This window comes from Hyaena hyaena, unplaced genomic scaffold, assembly GCF_003009895.1.
Source record: "Hyaena hyaena isolate Hyena2069 unplaced genomic scaffold, ASM300989v1 scaffold_15, whole genome shotgun sequence".
NCBI classification, from domain to species: domain Eukaryota; kingdom Metazoa; phylum Chordata; class Mammalia; order Carnivora; family Hyaenidae; genus Hyaena; species Hyaena hyaena.
In genome coordinates, this window is record NW_024080647.1 from 3,467,558 (window position 1) to 3,484,467 (window position 16,910).

At 48.9% G+C, this 16,910-nt stretch overlaps 1 protein-coding gene across 1 annotated transcript in view; it reads left to right on the plus strand.

Moving 5' to 3' along the window:
* MEGF11 (multiple EGF like domains 11) overlaps positions 1–16,910 on the plus strand; it is a 355,188-nt gene that overhangs the window by 291,678 nt on the left and 46,600 nt on the right. The window contains exons 9-10 of the mRNA XM_039218658.1: positions 1,454–1,666; positions 8,635–8,809. Of these exons, the coding sequence (XP_039074589.1) occupies positions 1,454–1,666; positions 8,635–8,809 (388 nt within the window). The remainder of the gene's footprint in view (positions 1–1,453; positions 1,667–8,634; positions 8,810–16,910) is intronic.

Sequence of the window (16,910 nt, forward strand, 5' to 3'; positions counted from 1 at the left end):
TATGAGAACTATAGAAAACAATATTAATGGGAAAATAAATTATAACTAACATTTCTAACTGAGGCCTTACCATGCGTGGAGCACCTTTCTGAAGGTTTACGACGTTATCTTGTTTCATCCTCAAACAACCTGGTGAGCTTTTATTATCATCCCATTTTATGATGAGAAAGCAGATGGCGGAATTGACCTTCTGTCATCACAGAAGCAGTTCTGGGTCGTGGGTTATCCCAAATCCCAGAGGCCATTTCCTTTGTCTGTGGGACACAGGAACCACCCACCTTTTTTACCCTGTAAGCCCCCAGGTGTACCCTTGACCTTGTCAGGATCCTAGGTGCAATGACAATGACTTTGCCTCCCTGGGGAATAGCCCTGGCCTGGGGTGAGGGGCATCGGGCACTCTGCAGCAGGGGGAGCAGCCCTTCACAGAGAATCCATACCCAGTGGCTTCGAGGCAGTGATTTGAATAATTATGGTTAATGCTGGGAGCTCCAAGGAGCAGGCCAAACTACCGGACACAAAAGTCAGGACATGAAAGGTCTCAGTTCTCCTCTTTGGCTCACCAGCTGATGGTAAGAGGCTCAGCCTCTGCCTTGAGGGCCACCCCTAGTCCAAGGAGGAGGATGTAGTCCCTGGTGTGGGGGATTCTCCCACACTCGTCTGGTGAAGGAGGATGCCTCTGTACTCAGGAAAATTCCAATTTTAGTATACGTGCTGCCGAAGCGAGCACTACTCAGGAAAATTCCACATGGTGGAGGACACACGTTTCCAGTCTGACCAAGGGAGACTATACATCTGCCCCAAAGATTAAAAAACAGAAACAGTGATTAGAAATGAAATGACCATCTTACCTTCGGAGGCATCTTGGGTTCGAGCACTGCATCAAGCTCTGTGCTGACAGCTCGGAGCCTGGAGCCTGCTTCGGATTCTGTGTCTCCCTCTCTCTCTGCCCCTCCCCTGCTTATGCTGTCTCTCAACAGTAAATAAGTGTTAAATTTTTTTTAATAAAAACGTTAAGGTTTATTGTTTAATGGGTACAGACACTCCAGCTTGGGAAGGTGAAAAGATCCTGGAGCTGGATAGTGGAGACAGTTGCACAAAATGTGAACATACTTTATGCCACTGAGTTGTACAGTTAAAAATGGTTAAAGTGTTCAATTTTATGTTACATATATTTACTGCAAAAAAAAAAAAAAAGAAAAGAAATAAAACCCCCCATTTAAGGCCTCTAATCAGTTAAATAGGACCATACAAACCAGTGCCAGGGGACTGAGGGGACCAGACGCGAAGTGGGGACCTGCCGGCAGGTGCTTCCCGGGGTGTGAGAGGGGGGTGGGGGAGGCTGGGATCGGGTGCACACAGCAGCCTGAGGCCTGGAGGCAGAGGGTGTGTGCTGGGTGGATCTGGAAGGGCAGGCGAGGGAGCACAGCCTCAACCCCCGTCTTCTGTCCCTCAGGTGCCAAGAGGAATGCCCCTTCGGGACCTTCGGCTTCCAGTGCTCACAGCGCTGTGACTGCCACAATGGAGGCCAGTGCTCACCCACCACCGGTGCCTGCGAGTGTGAGCCTGGCTACAAAGGCCCACGCTGCCAGGAGCGGCTGTGCCCCGAGGGACTGCACGGCCCAGGCTGCGCCTTGCCCTGCCCCTGTGATGCCGACAACACCATCAGGTATGCGCTGGGGTCAGGTGAGCCCGGGACTGGGTGGGCAGTAGACGCCAGTGGAGAGGGAGCTTCTCAGGGCACAGCCCCTGCCTCCGGCCCAGTCCCCGGGTTGGGGGGATGGGGGGGAGCAGTGAAAGAGCTCAAGTAACCACTTTGATGAAAAGAAGGGGGAGCCAAAGCCATACAGACAGCCGGGACCAGGACCCAGGTCACCTACCTCTGTCTACCACACCCAGCTGCCAGCTTTGAAAATGGGCCTCCCTGAGGCCCCACACACAGGAGCAAGGAGGGAGGATGGTGACCCTCAGGGCAGCGGAATAGGGTAGAGCCATGTGGTCCCAGGGCTCTGGGATGGCTCAGCTGAAGTGCCACAGGCTCTAGGGCCATTGTCCCTGAGAAATTTCCCCTCCACATGCTGCACACCTAACTAAGCCGTTTCCCGGCCCCTAGAGGCTCAGAGATAGGACTGCCAAGGCAGGAGCAGGGACTTGAGGTTCCCGCAGAGGGTGGGTACTGGAAGAGGCCTTAAAGAGAGCTGTCCCAGCAGGCCCTAGCTAGGGTGGAGAAGCAGGAGGAACAGAGGTCAGGGCCAGCCTCTCCCTGCAGTCCATATCCTGTCAGATTTGAGGGGCACCTTGGCTGAAACTGGTCCCACCCGCTGCTTCCAGAGGAGCCTGAGTCTGGGAGACGGAGAAGCCAGAGCCACCCCGGGCCACCTCTTCCACGTCTTCTTCACTTCCTGCTTCATGCACAAGCTGGCACCACCCTCTGGCAATAAATGAGGCTGTCGGCCCCAGATAACGCCTCCATGGCCCTGTGTGTGGCTGCCTCTTATCTGGGTGGTGAAAGGTGGGGGAGTGTCCCTTCGCCTCCTCAGACCTGCAAGGCAGCTCAGGGGAGGACTGGATGCTCTGGGCAGTGGGTATTGCTGCCGTTTGCAGGCCAGACAGAGCTGCCTCTTCTTTGCAGCCTGGTTGCTGAGACAGCTGGGACTTGGCCCCAGCCCCCTCTTCATTTCCAGTGTTTGATTCTCCACAGATCACCCAAGAGCCTCTGGTCACTGCAAGCAGAGGCCTGAAGCAAATATTATGGCTTAGATGGGATCTGTCCTTGGTCTTCAGTCTCTGATGCTGAGCAGCTGGGGTGATGCTACCTGCAAGGCAGAGGCCTGGAAAGGACACCGTAAAAAGGGTCCTGGAGCCAGGAGAGCAGACCTATATGTGACCCGGGTCATTCACTCGGTCATTCATTCAGCAAACACTGAGAGCCTGCGGGCTGGACCATAAGGAGGAAATCGAGTCCCTCAGCACCAGTCCAGCTCTCAGGAACTCGGGTCTAGAGCACTCACACACTGAGCCTCTTCTACCGTATGTCTTCCAATATGAGACAGTGCCAGTAGTGAGGCACAGCTCTGTTTCACTAAGAAAGGAAAATGCTGTCAACTGAACCATGACGTACCATTGATTGTATAGCACACCCAGTATCTGAGAGGGGGAAATGTGGGGAAACGTGCATCTTGGAATCGGTCAGATGTATGTGGCTGTCCCCACTGAGTCCCAACATGTGCTCAAGTAACTGACCAGGCCTGTGCATAGAAAGTGTCACAGGAAACTGCTCTATTGGTCTGGAAAGTCTTGAAATGGTGGTGTCCTTGCTGGATCTGGAGGACAGGGTAAGAGCTCTGAGACTCTAAAGACAGGTATTCCATATGGCTGGTCAGGGGCCTGGGCCTGTTGCACAGGTGTAGAACTGCACCAGGATCCCCCACCCCTGCTGGAAGCCAGGGGAGGACCCTCTCAGGGACAGGAAGCAGGACTGCCGCCACTGAGGTCCAATGCAGGGAGAATCCTTGCCACAGAGATCCAACCAACCCCCAGATTAAAGAGCTATTGTTTTCCTCCCGTGCCTGAACAGCCGTGCCCTGCATAATTTATTCTTCCTCTGAAGGAGTCCTCCATGCATTATTAATCTGGAAGGACTCCCTCTTCTCCGTCGCTAATCTCAGCCCATCCAATATTGATGATTGTTTGCTTTCCTGTCTTTAACACATGTCATGTTTCAGGGATTGTGAGTCAGTAGCATTTCTTAGAACTGGGGGCTCCAGGCCAGGTTCCTCTGTGTCCACGTGGCGGCCTCCTCGCAGGGCGCTGTGTCACACATGGCCCAGGCTCCTTGAGGGTCGGAGTGGCCTGGCTTGCCCAGCATTGCATGGTGCCTGGCACCGAGCAGACCTTCCGTAAGAAGAAACACTGAATTCATCTCAGCCCACGCCTAGGTGGTTCTGCCGCTGGGCTGATGGTTTTTTGTTTTTGTTTTTGTTTTTTTGTCAATAGTTCACCCTTCTTATTTTTGTCAGTAGTTCACCCCCCTCTCTTGGCACACTGGCCCAATAACTGACCCACAACACTCAACGTTTTCGTTCAGTCTCAAAATTTCTCAACCTGGCCACTGTTGACATTTAGGGCTAGATAATTCTTCGTTGTGGGGGCTGTTCTGTGCATCATAGGGTGTTTAGCAGCATCCGTGGCCCCTACCCACTAGACGCCAGTGGCCACAACCCACCGTCAAGTTCTGACAAGCAAAACCATTTCCTGGGTGGGGAGTTCAGGGTACATCGCCCATGGTTGAGAGCCTCTGGCCTGGCTGAACTCTCTCAGGCCGTTTTTGGCTTCGTTCTCATGGCCACAGAGAACACCTCCTTCTTCTGCATGGACACACGTCATTCCTCTCTTCCATGAGCCTTTGTCCCATTATAGAGCCTTCTCTTGGGATCCAGGAAAACTAGAAGGAGGACTCTATGGCTCCTAATCTTGAGGCAGTTCAGCTCTCCTGGGTAGGGTCTGGGACCCCTGAGTCCTGGCCTCAGGACATTAGCTCTGTTTGATCAAATGTCTTGATATGCACACTTGTCCTCTCTAGGTCTCAGTTTCCCAGTCTGTCCATCACCTTGCATCAGCCCAGCAGGGGTAAAAGTTCTCTTGTGGTCTTTGAAGGTGAAGTTCCCCCCAGTTCCCTGAGAGATAGAGTGTGGGGTCCCCAGAAGCCTAGTCCCATATTCTCCCTGGCTTCCAAGAGAGCTGATAGCAGAGCCCCGCCAAGGAGGTATGCAAGGCCTTGAGCATCTTTCCCAGAAACACAAAGTACTCTCAACCCCAAACCAAAGAAAACCCTTCTCATCTGGCCCCAGTCTCTCTCTGCCCAGGGCCTCTCTGACCAGACTGCTTCACAGTGGTTGAACCCATGTGCCCAAGGAAGGAAGAGGTGGCTGGTCAGAACCCCCATCACTTCGTTCTCTTTATTAATGCTGTGTAGCACACACAAAGAAATGATCCTTTTTCATAAAGGAACAACCTTGAGAAAGTGAGTGCCTGTGTGTCAGGCCTCTGCTGTGTCCCCTCCACGACTGGATTGTCATAGACGAATTCCAGCAGCCATGATGATGTATTACCTTTGAAAGATTTTATTTAGCCGACAGATGCAGCACTGATAGAAATCTTAGAGCAGCCAAAATAAAAAAGACCAAGAAATCCTCCCGGAAAAGGTTTCTGTATTGTTCAGCTTTTGGCTCCTGTTAACTTGTCCACCGTGTGACCGAGGGAATGGGTCTGCCACCACAAAGCACAGGGCAGCAGGGAACAGGGGATGCCTGGGAGAGATCAGATGTGAGGACGGTGCCCAGTTCTCAGTCATAAACCACCCGGCCAGCAGTCGTCCCCCACCCCTCTTGAAAGGGATTTGAGAGGTTTTATAATTAACGATAAGCCATCAAATTAAGAAACTAGAGATCATGGGTTTTTTTACATAGAAATTTAGGGACATGAAAGGAGGGAGAAAGAAGTGATTTCAGATGCAGTTTTGGGCTTTCTGGTGCTCAGAGTAAAAAGCAAAATTGGCACCAGTGCACACGCTAAAACACTGGTGGCTGAGACAGCAGGCAGGCCCTGCGGGAGCACTTAGAAGTCAGGTTTGCCAGGCGGCATGTGCCCGGTCTGCTTCTCACAGGGTGGCAGTCCCATCAGAGCCAGGGCCTGCAGTGGGAGAATCCACTGATGGGAAGGGCACAAGCATTCCTGAGACCTTTGGCATCGCTAGTGTGGGGCGGAGCCGATGGCCACAGCCAAGGCTGCCAGGTCATGTGTTAGATGCACACGTGTCCATCTCACTAAGCCGGTCCCTACCACCCCAGGAGAGGCCCCAGGAGGGTTGGAACCAAGAAGGGACTTGCTCAGAGTGTTGAGACAGAGAGGTGTGCCCCACATCTATCTGGCTGAGGGTCAGGGTCACCACCTGGGGGCCACCACCCCACGGAACCCACATAACATAACATGTCCCCCTCATGGCATGGGGCTCAGGGAAGAGTTTGGAGCCAGGAAGTCTTCACACCCTCATCCCTTAGATGATTTTTCTTTTCCACATATTTACTTTTTATTGATTTACATCTGTGTGTAAATGGAATCGATGCTCAGTTTGGCAAAATTCGAGAATACATATTTAAAGAAAAAACTACAAATCACTCATGATTTCTCAACCCAGAGGAGAGCGCCAAAACCATTTTATTATGATTTTTTTCCTGCTTCATCCACATCTATGTATATCTGTCTTTTTGTCCATATTTTAGATCATGACGCACTTATAATTTGCTTATTTCACTTCACCTGATATCGTTAAAGAGTTTGGGAAGCATTTGGGTATTTCTTTAACATCTCTTCAAAAAAAATTGTCACAATTGACATAACAAGCGCTTTGTTATCAGAGGCGGCATGAGGCAGGTGATGGAACATAGTCAGACAGACCTGGGTTTGAATCCTTGCTTCCTGTGACTTAGCCATGTGACCTTGGGCAAGTCATATTATCTCCAAGTGCCCCCTGTAAAACAGAGGTTCTAATGCCCAACTCACAGGCTTATCTGGAGATTAGAAATAAATGTATAAAGTGCCTGGTGTTTTAATAGCCTGGTCACATTATTATTTAAATTGGTTTCATTTTCCCTCTGTTATAAATAATGCTTCAGGGAACATCTCTGTGCATAAATCTTTCTCCACCACTATGATTATTTCCTTAGGATAGATTCTTAGAAATGGAATTATAAGACCAAAGGGTCTGCATATTTATAGAATTCATGATACATAACCCCAAATAGTTTTCCAGAACCTTTTACCAGCATTGAGTATTGTCCCTTTAAAAAGAAATCTATTTTGATAGAGAAAAAGTGATATCCAGTTGTTATTTTGACTTAATACTTAATGAGACTAAACGTTTTCCAAAATGATGATTAGCTATTTGCACTTACTATTCAGGAACTGTCTACTCCTGTCCATCCCTCATTTTCTGTGAGAAAACCAGGGCTCCCGGAAGAGAAATAAATGGCTTGGCTGGGCTTCACACAATTAGTGTGTTCATTAATTCATTTGCCAAATATGTATTGAGCATCCCTAGCATGCCAGGGACTCTGCAGGGCCCTGGGGTACAATACAGAGAGAGGTGAAATAGACAAAGGGCCCTCCCCCATGGAGCTGCCACCTGGTGGGAGAGACATATGATAAACAAATCAGTAGACCCAGAAAATAATTACTCATAGTGAAAGTACGATTCACTCCCAAATATTTAATTGGGCAGTGAATACAAGCCAGGCACTGGGGATACACCAGTGACCTGGAGAGATAAATCCCATGTCCTCATGGAATTCAGCAGAACTGAAACTTGTACCCAGGCTCCCCCACCAGCCCGGAGCATGCTTCTTTTGATCATACCCCTTCAGCTGGACTCCAGGGCAGAGAGGCAGGTGACACAGGGAATCCAGGAAGGCCGGCTTGTCTCTACCATTCAGCATCTTCTTTGGAGTGTTAGTCTGGGTTTTCCCCATGTTCAAGACATTTACTAGGGAAACAGCTGTGAGGGAAAATGGGGTGGGGGCTGGGGAGGCTAGGAAAACATCAGACTGCAGTGCAGGTCTGACCCATGTGAAGGAGAGGGAAGGAAGGAAGGCTGGATGGAAAGTCTTAGTTTATATCACAGTTCTAAGAAAGTCTGGCAAGATTGGGAGTCTCTAAACCAAATTGCCCATCAGAAGATGCTCAGATCTCCCAACCTTAGTGTGTGTGTCATGCTCTAATGGGAGCAGCCCAGGGAAAGTGTGGGCTTTGAATGGATGTCGTGATGGATTTCAGACACAGTGGCTGGGGTCATTGGTCAATTACACTCCCCACAGAAGCTCTGAAAAGCACATGGTCACCACACCAGCATCCTCTCTGATTATGAATAGATATTGGCTGTTGGTTCGATCAGACTTCTGCTGGCCAGAGGTTGCTCTATCCTCTAGAGGTCATGTCAGGCAGCCCCTGCCTCTGGCCTAGACAGATAAGAGGTGGAGATTATCGGAGTCACTCTTCAGGAGCCCTAGCAAAGCCCAAATGGAAGGTATGCTCTCCCATGCAGACATTGCCAGAGGGGAGAGACTACATCTGCCCTGAGGTCTCATTTTTAACTTAGCAAATGTCCATAGAATATCTACAATATGCAGAGTCACTGGATCTCACTGCAGCCTTCTCACACCTGCCCCTTCGCCAGTCATCTGCCTTGGGTACAGAGTGAGTGAGGCTCTGGACATCATATCCATAGGGAAGGGACTGAAGAAGGTGCCTTCTTCTTTGGACTCTGTTTATTTGTATTATAAAGAGCACTTCTGTGGGAGTCTGAAGACCTGTGTTACAATCCTGATGTTGCCACTTCCTTTGCAAACTATGTGACTTTAGGCAAATTATAGAATTACCATGAGCCTCGGCTTCTTGGGGCCATAAAGATCATATGACCTTGACCTTGGCACCTTCTGACAAACAAACAAGGCAGTAAGTATTTTAACCTGACAGGCCCTTTGATCCTGCTACTCTGGCAGACCAGACTTAGGGTAGGCAGAGGGTGGGACATGGCTACCTCCCTGGCCAGACTGTCCCCTCATTCTTCTCTCATCTGCCCAGCTGCCACCCAGTAACTGGAGCATGCACCTGCCAGCCGGGCTGGTCTGGCCACCACTGCAACGAGTCCTGCCCTGCTGGCTACTATGGCACTGGCTGCCAGCTGCCTTGCACCTGTCAGAACGGCGCCGACTGCCACAGCATCACTGGAAGCTGCACTTGTGCCCCAGGCTTCATGGTAAGATGGGAAGGGTCTCCCATGGCCTCATGCTCCCCACCCTACACAGGAGAGGAGGGGCCAGCTCCTTCCACCTCTGAGTGAAATCTGAGCATGTGGCCCTTTGCCCAGGGATGAAGAATGGGAGTGGCTCCATGCCCCCCTCAGAGATAGAGCTCCTGACCAGAGAGCCCCCAGGCTGTTCTCAAAGGGTCAGTTATACTGGGGTCTGTAATTGTAGATGTACAAGAAGGAAGAGGTCTTGCCATTGTCTCCTCACCCTGAAACACCACTTGTCTTTGCCCAGCTTCTCCCTGTCCAAATCCTACGCACATGATCTTTTTACATCATAATAACCATAGTACGCACAAACACTTTTGCATTCTACTTGCTTTCACCCACATTTGCTGCCTGGGCTTCTTGATTATCATTTTAAATAGCTGCATAACACTGCAGGAGCTGATGTACCCCCAGTTTACTCAAACATTCCCTTACTGCTGAATATTGAGTTGTTTCCAATGTTCACAGCAAATGTTGCAATAAGCATCTTCCTACAACCAGCTTTTCCTCTCCTATTGAATTATTTCCTTAGGGTGAATTCCCAGGGTCAGTAGGCATAATATATTTATGACTTTTGATGGATGTTGCCATATTACTTTCCTCAAGGGTTATATAAATCTATACTGCCACCAGCCATGTATGAATGTACCTATTTCAAAACAACTTTGCTAACATCCCTTTTTTTTTTTTTTTGCACTAATTATATCGGTAGAAAATGGCTCCTCGATGTTGCTCTAATTTGCATTTCTCCTCTGATTACTGGGGAGAGTGAACCTTTCCCCCACGTGTTTATTGTTTGTATTTTCTCATGAATTATGCTGGTTTTTATGAGGTTAGGGAACTTCACACTGGAGGTGGAATTCTGTTCGAAGGTGGGGCATGCCCCACAGGTCTGAGGACCCAAGCACTCTGGGGTCCCCTGTGGCCATATATTTGATTGTGCCATAGGAAGTGGTTTGTGCAGCACAAAGTGTGGCCTTTGGAACCAGACTGGGGTCACGTCCTGACTGTCCTGTCACAGCCATAACCTTGGACCAGTGAGTTAACCTCTCTCAGGATCAGTTTCCTCATCTCTGGAATGGAACACGTGCCTTGCAAAGTTGCTGCCAGGTGTGGAGATGAAACATATAAAGTACCTCACCTCAGTGCTTCTCAGACTTTAGTGCACATATGAATCAGCAGTGGACCCTATTGCATTGCAGGTCCCAATCCAGTAGTTGCGGGTGGGGCCTAAGGCTCTGCATTCTAACAAGCTCCTAGGTGATGTCAGTGCTGCTGGTCTGTGGCCTCATTTTGAATAGGAAGGGGTGGTCCTTAACTTGGAATGCCCATTCAAATCACTTGGGGAGCTTTATAAGCACTGATTGCCTGGACCCCCTTCCCAGAACACTGATATTTTTGGTTTACTTGAGGCCAGTGTTCTGCCAAGGTGGAGTTCCACTGATCTACGAGGAAGCTCTAGTCACAAATACGGGAGTGTGGGTTTGCCTGGTGTCTTTTGTGGGCAGGTTGCTCTAGTGTATAGAACAAAACTCTGTTTAGTTCCTTCTTCCTCCTCCTCGGTGCAGATAGAACTGAGTGAAAATGAATTCCAGCGACATCTGTGAAAGAGAAAGAAGTCTGTTCCCTCTGTAGGTTTCCTTTCTTATTTACCTTTATTGGTGTGAGCTTTGGCCATAATTTCCACAGAAAAATGTGAGTACCCTAGGTTTGGGTTTGGGTTTGGGTAGGAGAGAATAGTTGTTTGGGAGACTGAGTGGAAATGAGCGGATCACAGCAGACAGTTAATGGGGGCATTCTGACCCCAGTTCCAGTTTGGGTACTATGACTTTGGGCAGAAGGCTTCCTCTCTCAGGGCCCCAGTTCCTCTATTTGTAAATGGTTAAGTGCAGGGGGAAATGCGCACTTTTCCTAAGTGTGATTTCTAAGATGGTCCACTAGGCAGACTCCAGAGACCATGTCAGAAAGCACACCCTTATGGGGGAGATAAGGGAAAGGAGGAGCAAGGAGGGGTGTGTGTGTGTGTATGTGTGTGTATGTGTGTAGGGGATGTATGTGTGTGCATCAGCCAAGGGAGAGGGGGCTCATTTACATTGTATACATCATCTGCGGGACTGCTGAGAATCCCATGTTCCCCCTTCACCTCCAGCTGCCTGCCTAGTCACTGTTCCTCAATAGAAGGGAGAATCAGGGCCCTCAGATGGCTAGGGAGGCCAGAGTCTGTGTGCCCACTGCTCCCTAGGCCAGGGCTCTTGCAGTCTGGAGGCCAGTCCCCTGCTTCTCTTCCTCCCATCTGGGATGTAAATGACTTCCTGCCCTTGAACTTTGGGAGACTTGGCACTTGCAGGAATCATCTCATTGCGGAGTCCCACCTGCCTGGGGCTCGGGGATAAGACAAATTGTAAGCCAAACTGCCCTGGTGAGACCCTGTGAATTCTCATCCATCTCCTCCTGCCCAGCCTCATTATACCTGGAAAGGCTCTTCTGGGGCCCTGTTGGGTGTTGAGCAGGAGCTGCTGGAGGTGATTACAGAACAGTCAGTTGTTCTCATCCAGTGTGACTCATTCCTGCATGCACCAGGCTCCAAGGGGGAACTCATTACTGTTGCTTTTACTCCAGCTTCTGAATGAATGCAGCTTCCTGCAATTAGCTAGCTGTGGTCAAGGTTGGGGATTGGGGCAATCAGCAGAGCAGACTTGGCTGAGACCTTCACCAGAATGCCCTGCAGTCAATAATAATTAGGAATGCCTTTATTTGCTAGTTAATCTATAAATTTAAGCAGCTGCCCTTTTCCTTGAAAGATTTTTAGGATGAGCAATTAATTAGAGACTAATTAAAAGAGCCCTTTTCTGAGTGTTTGGAGACCGCTATCCTAGGCTCACTAACTTTGAACATGTTGCTTCACTTTGCTGAGCCTCAGTTTCCTCTTCTGTAAGATGGAGTCACATCAGTCCTGCTTGCTATTGGATGTGAGTAGCCAACATGATGTGAGGCCACATCCTCAGCTGGCCCCTCCCACCAGAGTTCTCCCTGCCAAGGGCTCTTTAGGGAGGATTTAGGGATAGTTTTATTAAAGCAGAGTCTCTGAGGGCTGAGAATGGCCTCAGACTCAATGTGGATGTGAAGAGTACTAATAAGGTAGTAAGAACCACCCTTGAGAGTCTGGTGACATGCCTGCTTGGGCCAGGTGATCCCCAACCCCTGCAGAGGCCATGAGAATATGGGGGCAGAAGTGAAACCCATGTGGCAGCCTGGGTGTGTTGGCCTTCACATTCTTTCTCCTTCCTACCCAGAACACTAGATATTCATCCTGCCAAGGACTGGGGGAGGAGGGGATCTGGGGGCATGGAAAGGCTAATCAGACATCCATTTAGCGTTCAAAGAGCTTGTGCTCAATAATAGTCATATTCACACTAGCAACAAACACATTAAGTCCTTGCTGCATGCTTCATCTCTGTTCCTCCCAAGAGCCCTGTAGAGGTGCACTTTCACATTCTTCAATTTGAAAATGAGGAGCTGAAGTTCAAACAGGACAAGTGACTTGCCCAGGATCACAAAGCCGTTAGTGGTGGGAGCCAGTGAGTTCTCATATGTTAGATGATAGACTTTGCTTGATAGGTCACCATGGAACCACACAAATCTGAGTTCAGATCCTTGCCCTCCAATTCCCATTCTGTCTCCTGACAAGCCACTTATCCTGCGTAAGCCTGAATTTCCTCATTTGTTAAGAGTAGACTTTGCCATGAGAGTGAGAAGCTTCATATGTAAAGTTTGTGATTCAGTGCCTGGAACAGAGTAAGCACCCAGGAAAATGGTAGTGGTTATTGGTGCACTATGAGAGTAGTGGGGAAACAGTGTTTCTTCCAGCTCAGCACTCCTCCCATCAAGGAGGGTGTCAAGATGAGCTACACCCCGTGGTTCCTTTTGGAACAAGCAGAGTCATGCATATGCACAGCTGTGGTTCCAACCATGTCCACCCAAGCACCTGTGGGTCACTCTGAATGGTCAGTCTCAGGAAGCATTAGGGGGTGGACACATCTGCTGGTATTTGGGGAAATGAACATAGAGCTAGAGGTAGGAGTAAAGTTCTTACATGTTAAGAGTAAGAGTAGTAAAGGTAGTAGTAAAGAGGAGTAAAGGTATCTTACATGTTAGCTTTGCAATGCCAGTGTAATTACTTGAGGCATCCTTTCCTGAATTACAATGGGGCTGCTGAGTAGGGCACAAGAAACTGAGGCTAGAAGGTGAGAAACTAGGTTCCTAGCTCTGGTTATGCTAGCTTTCAGGGCTTCTATTTCTTATCTGTAAAATGGGAATGAAATTATCTATGCAATAGAACAGTGGTATGGGAACTAATCATTAAAATGGGAGGGCTTGGGGCACCTAGGTGGCTCAGTCAGTTAAGCAGCCGACTTCAGCTCAGGTCATGATCTCATGGTTCATGGGTTCAAGCCCCACATGGGGCTCTGTGCTAATAGCTCAGAGCCTGGGGCTGGCTTTAGAGTCTGTGTCTCCCTCTCTCTCTGCCCCTCCCTTGCTTGTTCTCTCTCTCTCTCGCTCTCAAAAATAAACATACATTAAAAAATAGTAAGAATTTTAAAAATAAAATGGGAGGGCCATTGTTTCAGCACCTTGGACAGCCACCACAAGCCTCTCCTCCAAGGTTACTCTTGTCCTTTTAGAACCTAGCGTCCCACCCAGTCAGAACATCAGGGTGAACAGAGGTGGGGGAGGGCAGAGTGAGGGTCACATGACAGGAGGCTCTGGCCAGCAGGGTCCTAGGAGTGTCCACATGAGTAGATCCAGGAAGTGAGAAGGAACAGCCTAACTGGTCGAGGGGACTAAATGGAGCTGTCTATCCACTCGGAGGCTGGAGTCGCATCATCCCTCTATATGGTTTCTCATTACCCCAAGCAAAACTCAAACCCTAGTCTTTTGTAATCTGCCCTTAAAACTAGTTAGTCCACCCTAACTTCATCTCCTGCTAAAATCCTGCCACAAATCTCTGTTGTGGCCACACATAACTCACTTTTCCCTAAGCACAGTGTCTCCTTGGAGCCTCTGCCTATGCCTTTTCTCAAGCTTTTCCCTCTTCCTAGAATGCACTCCCCACTCTCCTTATCTCTGTCTATGAAAATCTTTCTCAGCTTTTCATGGCTAAGATTAAACTGCCTCTTCCATGAAGCCTTCCCTGAATATTCCTGTCTTCAGAATTAAATCCTCCATCTCTTCTGTTCCCGTAGCAGATGGCTCAACTCAGAGTCTGTCTGCTCCTCCAGCTGCCTCCCCACTGGCCCATGTTTACCATATGAACATCTTGCTCAACATACTCACTTTGAAATGGATGAAAATTTTGGGGAGAGCAATGAATGCCCTTAAAGCAGAAGTTTCTAGAACTGACCTTTATAAGAAGGAAACTCATGGCATTTCTTGAGAGACCATGCCAGCAGGGCTGAGGTTTAAAAACATCCATTGGTTTCTCTGCAGTTCAGATACAGGTAGCTGCAGTGGGATGAGAACAGCTGTCACCCAACATCATCTCTGGGTTGGGTTCTTTTGGGGGGGGAGGTGGAAGGGAGTGTGGAATGGTGTGAGCTTCCTGCCTCATGCAATATTACATAGCAGTTACTCAGAGACTCTGGAGCCAGATTCCCTGACTTCAAATACCAGCTTTGCTCCTTACTAGCTGTGTGACCTTGAGCGGGATGTTTTACCTCTCTGTGCCTCTGTTTTCTCATATATGAAAGGGAAATAATAATAAAGTCTATTGGGTTAGACTGGGCTGATTGAACTAATTAATACACACAAAATAACTAGAAAGCCTGGCGTATTAGTACTCTTTTAAGAAGAGTTAGCTTATTAATACCATTATTTTTGTCATTAATACTGCCACTGCTATTGTTGTTATTTACCTCCCAGTGATTCCCTACCTGAAGAGATTAACTGGTCCTGGCCTGAATGCCCTCTTTCGGGGTCCAGGCAGAAAGGGGAGCAAGAGAAAGAAAGTAGTTAGTTGAAACTTCCTTCTGGCCAGGAGCTGTAGGGTTGAAGGGGGCTCCTGGGTTCCCAAGAGCAGCCACAAAACCGAGAATAGACTTTCTCATCATGGGGCGAGAAGGCTAGTTTCTCAGCCCCTCCACACTTCTCTGCTGACCAGCTTTCTTTAATTAAGGCCTCACCTAAGTGTCTAACCTGATGAAGCTTCCTCTACTGCTCTCGGACTAATTGCTGCTACCTTGGCACCTGCAGCGAACAGCCTGTGCGGTTGCCAGAGCTGCAGCGATCGGATTTCCCAGACCTTCTCCCTGCATGGAACCCGTGTGTCTGGGAGATAAGGGGCCCTCTGGTCATTGCTCAGCACAGATGCTCCCTTTCAGCTCTGGCTATAATGGGTATGGGGAGCATGGGAGGCGGGGGAGAGGAACCTGGTGTTCCCTCCCATGGGATCCGGGGCCTATATTTCTCCCCTGGATGACAGAATTTCTATTACCTTAAAGGGCTCATCTATTTATACTGCAATTTTTTGAAGTCCTGTCTGCTGTTATTGAACCCTGCATGCTGGCGAGGGGAGTGGGCACTCCATCACCCAAATGAACAAACTCGTTTCCACATTTTTCTGCCTTTTCTCTGTTCTGTTGGTAGGTCATATGCAAACCTCAGCCGCTCTGGCCGGGAAAGGTGGAACAGGGGTGAGAGTTATGAAACTCCAGATCAGTGGAGCAGTGATTGAATTTTCCTCCAAGGTTTTTGGTGTCCTTTAAAGACGTTACTTTCCCCCAGCCCCCACCCCCAAGCTGGACAAAACGTGTGGCTGCCTTTTCTGTGGCTTGTGAGCTGGAACTAGGGAGTGAGGACAGCTGTGGGGCCAGAAGAGATTGTGGACTGAGAAATTACAGCCCGGTGACATGTATACAATGTGCGTGCTTTTCCTGTTCTGTTTTGTTCTTTATCAAACCTGAGGTCTGCAGGCTATTAGCCCTAAGCTTTTCATGTCTCCTCTCACTTCTCTGCCCAGCCATTGACTCGCTTCCTAGTTATAGTAAAAGATTTTCCTGGATGTTACACTGGAGATGAGGAATTCCCCCTCTAGCTGCCCTGCCCATGTGCACAGAGGAGCGCAGGTAGTGCAAAATAGCAGGAATGATGTAAAAATGTAAACACATACGCACCACACTCCAGGACCCAAATCCCAGCTCCATCATTGCCTGCTGGGTGGCCTTGGCCCAGTTACTTATGCTTCTCAAGCCTTAGTTTTTCATCTACAAAACAGGGTAAATAATGATACTGTGTTCTGGTGTTCTTAGGATGGGATTAGATAAATATGTGCAATGCTTAGAACAAAGGCTGGCATGTGCTGAATGCTCAGTAAAGTCAAGGTTTCTTATGTAGTTGTATAGAGATGATACATTGGAGGCAAAGGCAAGGACTTTGGGGTCAGACAAGCCTGGGTTGGAATTCAAAGTCTGTCCCTCATCACTGTGAACTTAGGTGACATCCTCAGCCTCTCTGAGCCCCAGTTTCCCATCTGTGAAATGGATTAATAGTGCCTGCCCTTCAGGATCAGTGTGAGCACAAAATGGGAAGTATTCTTCATCATGGCAGAGCAGGAAGAATGCTCAGCACTTCCCTAGCATGCCTTTTCATTTTGAAAAGGAAACTGAGGTTCAGAGAGGGAAAGTGACTCATAGCAAATCATTAGCAGAACTGGGATGGAAATCAGGTGACATAACTCCCAGTCCGATGCATTTTCTACCTTTACCTCCTTCTCCTGAGTTTGCTGTTGCCGGAGCAGACATCAACTGATTTTACCCAGGGCAAAGAGGGGGATAGCAGTTGGGGGAATGGTCACCAGAGTATTAAATCATGTTGGCAATTAATCCACAGAGCAAAGTAGGGAAAATTGGTTTTATGTCACTGAGGCTGAGTCCAGCCTTCCCTCTGGGACCCCATGGTTTGCGGCTTTATTAGGGAAAACCGCTGACTCTTCTGTTCTAAAAAAAATAGACGTCCCCCACGACAGAGCACCCTCTCCCTCCCATGCTCCTCATGTCTTTATCAGTGC